Below are 4,429 nucleotides of genomic sequence, written 5' to 3'. Positions count from 1 at the left end.
TCCTTTAAAGATTCAAGCCATCCAATAGTTGAATGAACATTATTCCCACATATTTCTTCTATTGTTAATTCGTCTTATTACAAATTGACATTTCTCTTTCACAAACACCATATCCACATAACTAATGAACTTGAAAAAAGTTATGTATATATATATATATATATATTGCATAAAATATTAAATAAACCCAAGTTTTTACTACATCAATCAACCCATCATAGCTATCATGAAGGGAAATAATAATAATAATAATAATAAATCTATATTCATTTCTATATTATTGGATTTGCAACCAATAAAAAACCAACCATATTCATCATGATTACCATATTCTTCATCAAGGATGGGTTGATTTAGTAAAAGCATGCATCTATTTAACAGTCTAAAAATAAACCTAAACACTCACCATATAAAAATAAAAAAAGACTTATAATCACATTTTAATTATAAAAAAATAAATATTACCGCATAAAAAAACAAGAAGCATAGAATCATATTCTCACAATAACATGAAAACAACAACAACGTGAGTTGTCCACCAATGCCCAACTCTCCTTGTCAAGCAACATCGAACACAATAGCACCGCGGGCACAGGCTCCCAAGGCGGATACAGGTCTCGGCATCGTCTCCGACTGTGGTCGGCCCTTCCACCGTGTGAGGCAGCAGCGGACAAGCAAAGTCGCGGCTGAGACGGAACAAAACACGTCGATGGGAGGGAAGAATCTAATCCTCGTGTGGCCTGTGAATCCGAAAGCAATCGGAGAGAGTGAGAGCGAGAGAAGAAAATTGCGCAGAAGTGAGATCGCGGGCACGAATTTCACGTGCCCATGAAGCAAACGTGGGGATGAATGCAGCGGGAGAGACGGGGGGAGGGGGCGAGTGACGCTGCAGTTGAAGGATTTGAAGGGAGCAGGGAGATGTTGCGGGTAGGGTTAGAAATCGATTGACAGGGGGGATGGGTGTGTGGAGAGGTCGATCGCCGTTTTCCCTTGTGCTCAGATTGCTGATTGTGCCCATGATTGCTGTGTTGGGATTCCATTATGCTTCCTTCATTTCTGTTTCGGCTAGGGACCCACAATTCAATGGGAAGAGCCTCTGCAGCAGCGGTGCCGCTGCTACGTGCGCGGAGCAGTTGATGGCTTTGTTCTCGGGCCCCGTTCGAGCCGGCAATTTGACTGCTGCCCGAGCAGGTGAGCTGCGGTCCTGTGTTCGACCGTTGGTGCCCTACCATGAGATTTCGCCCTCGTCTGGGTGCGTTCTCGATGACGAGTCCTATGCGGTGCCGTCCACTCGGCGGCGACGAAGAAGGCTACAAGAGAGCCAGTTTGCAATGCCGCAGTTCAGCTCTGTGGATGACTTGTTTGAGGTGAATGCAATGTTGGTGAATGGAGGCGATATCGATGGCGATGCGCGTGAGAAAATGGAGAGGCTTGCTCAGTGGCCCCCTCCTGAAATCCTTCAATTGGCTAAGAGAGCAGTAGAATTTGGAGGTGATCCGTCCGCGGTCTTAACCGAGCTCTCTCCGATCAGACACTCGGTTGGCTCACTCACTTTTCAAAACCTGCATTGTGTTTTAGTTGGACTCTGACTCAGGGGCGTAACTTTTTTCTGTGTTATCCAAAATGTATTCGAATGTAGGTATGAAGATATAATTATATCTGTTATCGTATGAAGTTTGAAGGGGGTGATGTTTTTTGCAACAGGTCCCTGACGTGGAAAACTCCACTGCGGAGCGTTGCTCTCTAACGAAGTACGACTACGGGAACAGATTTGACGACGACGTAGGTCATATCATTATAAACTTTGCAACTTCAGCTCTTTGTAGTGTTTCCCTACCAGCATTTAATATTGAGTAGCTTTTCAAAACACATTGAAATTATTGCTTTTCTGTCGGTTGTGATGCAGGTGATCAATTCGTACATTGTCTTTCTGTATCACGCCATCAGCATGCTATCGCCTTTTGTTGGGTTAAACGTGTCACTCAGCCGCTTTGACCTTTTCCATGGCCATATGTTCACTTCGTACGACACAAGTCGGCTTGGCATTTTGTAAGTTCTGATCAGATGAAGAGTCCTTTCCTCCACTATGTATCTACCACTCCTGCCTTGGAGGTGCCATTCAGACACTACTACTGGCCTGCATCTGATCTTCTGAAAGTAGGTCTTTGCAAGAATGGTCATTGCCACAGAAGCTTACGCCTCTGTCGATGTTGTGAGAACTCTTACTTGCATAGGTTTCATTCACGGGAGTACCCTGCATATGACGAAAAGACATTTCCTCTTAATCTGGGATTCTGCCAGAAGGGTAAGCCAGTTGTTTTTGTAGACGAATGATTTGGTTTTACAGACGGTGTTCTGCTCTTTTTCCTCTTACTACAAAAGCATTGTCGTCGAAATGTTTTTAACTAGCTAAGAGTGATCTGGTTGTGGCAGGTTCTTCGATACCGTATGACAAAAGTATGGACCTGCGAAACATTTTGTGGTTAGCTCCACTAGTAAGGTGCACAAAGCAAGGAATTGCTGATGACTGGCTCGCCTCAGGTAATTTCTGATAAAGCTCAAATCATCACCAGAGGTTTCGTTCTCAAATCCTTGTTAAATCTTCAATCGCCGCGTAATCCTGTAGGTGTAAAAAAAACAGTTTGAGCATTGTACGCCAAAATCATGATTTTTCAGGGCGATCTGAAGGTTGTAGTACGGTTTCTAAACAACGAATCTGACGTATATACCTCTGGATAACGACGTGAATATCCAAATTCGTTTGTAGTATGGTCCAGCTTGCTTTTCGACAATCACCGCTTCTTCTAAATCATATTGTGATTGGTGAATCAGGTGCACTCCTGATCCTGGACGCAAGAGAAGGTGGTGTTGTGTATCGAGAGCTAGTTCCTGAATATCTTGACTACGTACGAACAATATCAGAGGGTAAGCAGTGCTGACATTCTGTTGTGCAGCTGGACTGGTACCCACTCTTCGCCATTAGGTTATGAATCTGAAATTTAGACATCGTAGAAATTTGTCTTAGTGAAGGAAAAATATCTCGTTTCCTAGACTTTCAATCCAACATTGGGAATATAGGTTGTTGACTAGGAAAAGACATGTTGTGTTAGAGATTTTGAGGCGTCTAATTATTTTTAGCTTTTTGTTTCCTCATCTCAGCATTAAGAACATTCTCTAAAGTGAACACAACGCTAGATACTTTGTATTGTGCTAGTGTTCACAACTCAAGTAATGTCTCGTTCGAAAGAAATAACTCATATCATTTTGCTCTCTTGTGCTAACCAACTCGTGTGTTTTTTTAGACGAATTTGGAGATCATGTTGCGGATATCAACTATCTCAACCTCGACATTTCGCCACCAGAACGTAGGGTATTCATTTGCTAAGATGTGTGTGGTACTCTCAACTTCTTCAGGGCACCCACCAATCCATCTACTTGCCTCAGTTGCGTGTAACATTATATTCCATTTCATTTTATTTTTATCAACAAAGTGATGATTTAATCGGAGAAGGGTTTCAGGATGGAAAGATGTCAAGCGAACTGTAATTTGAATCAATGTTACTCATTCGTAGGGTTTCATGTATTGGTTTAATACGTGGACCATTTAGACCTATGAGGTAGTTCAAGCTGATAAACACCAGAATAAATCAATAAAAGTGTTGGTAAAATACGCTTTCACTTGCAAGGTACTTTTTATATGGAGGATGTGAAAATATAAAATTGAACATTAATAATCCAAAGTTGTGAATTGTTGCATAGAAGTCTAGAAACAATTTCAGGTCTTTCAACTAAAAATATAGCTTGTGCAGCTCTTTTCATGTTCCGTCAAATTGACCATTCATTGTTTGATTATTATAATTTTTATTTTTTGAGAACTAATTTTAACAAAATTGCAAAACACAAGTGTTTTTATAAATGATAAATATAGTAAAGAAGAATAGGGCTGTAACTTTGGTGTCATTTGTGGTCTTGGTTGGTGAGCTGTTTAATAGGTTTTAATTTGAAATAATATCAACAATCAGAATTGATTTATGTAAAGGAGGTGGGAGCATTGGAATCCCTTAAAAAGAAATGGTAGTAATCTCATTACTTTTTCATATAAAAACAAGCACAATGCAAACTAGGTGTTTTAGAAACACAATAATCTAGTAGATAATGATTATGTTTTTATCAAGTATAACAAAAAGAAAAGAGTAGTTGGGCAAAAATACTCTCAATCTGGTAGTACAGATAAATGTTGCATTTATTTAATATGAAAACATATTAAATATTTTTTTCTTTAATAAATGTCATAAATTTTAATTGGCTTTAGAAAAATTATAGAGACTAGAATAAGTGTTCAATCTCTTTTTCAACAGACACAAGATTGGTAGGTTGGATAAAGCAATGATGTGGGAAGTTTGATTTTTTTTCAAAATCCAACTTAAGT

The 4,429-nt window shown here is 39.9% G+C and overlaps 1 protein-coding gene across 1 annotated transcript; it reads left to right on the top strand.

The window, feature by feature from the left end:
- The first annotated feature begins 941 nt into the window (after nt 1–941).
- Nucleotides 942–3,685, top strand: LOC112283088 (uncharacterized). The gene is made up of 7 exons (XM_024521386.3): nt 942–1,538; nt 1,705–1,782; nt 1,907–2,049; nt 2,235–2,305; nt 2,434–2,541; nt 2,833–2,925; nt 3,303–3,685. The coding sequence occupies exons 1-7, from the start codon at nt 957–959 to the stop codon at nt 3,383–3,385; spliced, it is 1,158 nt and encodes a 385-aa protein (XP_024377154.1). The 5' UTR covers nt 942–956; the 3' UTR covers nt 3,386–3,685.
- The last annotated feature ends 744 nt before the right edge of the window (nt 3,686–4,429 follow it).

The sequence above is a fragment of the Physcomitrium patens genome, chromosome 6, assembly GCF_059467195.1.
Source record: "Physcomitrium patens ecotype Gransden chromosome 6, ASM5946719v1, whole genome shotgun sequence".
In the NCBI taxonomy this organism is placed as follows: Eukaryota; Viridiplantae; Streptophyta; class Bryopsida; order Funariales; family Funariaceae; genus Physcomitrium; species Physcomitrium patens.
This window is presented reverse-complemented; position numbering and strand designations above follow the sequence as displayed.

What these genes read in the sequence shown, in the direction of transcription:
- LOC112283088 (XM_024521386.3), top strand. Translation starts at nt 957, where the DNA reads ATGGGTGTGTGGAGAGGTCGATCGCCGTTTTCCCTTGTGCTCAGATTG. An exon ending in GGAACAGATTTGACGACGAC is followed by an intron (nt 1,783 to 1,906) that starts GTAGGTCATATC and finishes GTTGTGATGCAG; the next exon opens with GTGATCAATTCGTACATTGT. An exon ending in TGATGACTGGCTCGCCTCAG is followed by an intron (nt 2,542 to 2,832) that starts GTAATTTCTGAT and finishes TTGGTGAATCAG; the next exon opens with GTGCACTCCTGATCCTGGAC.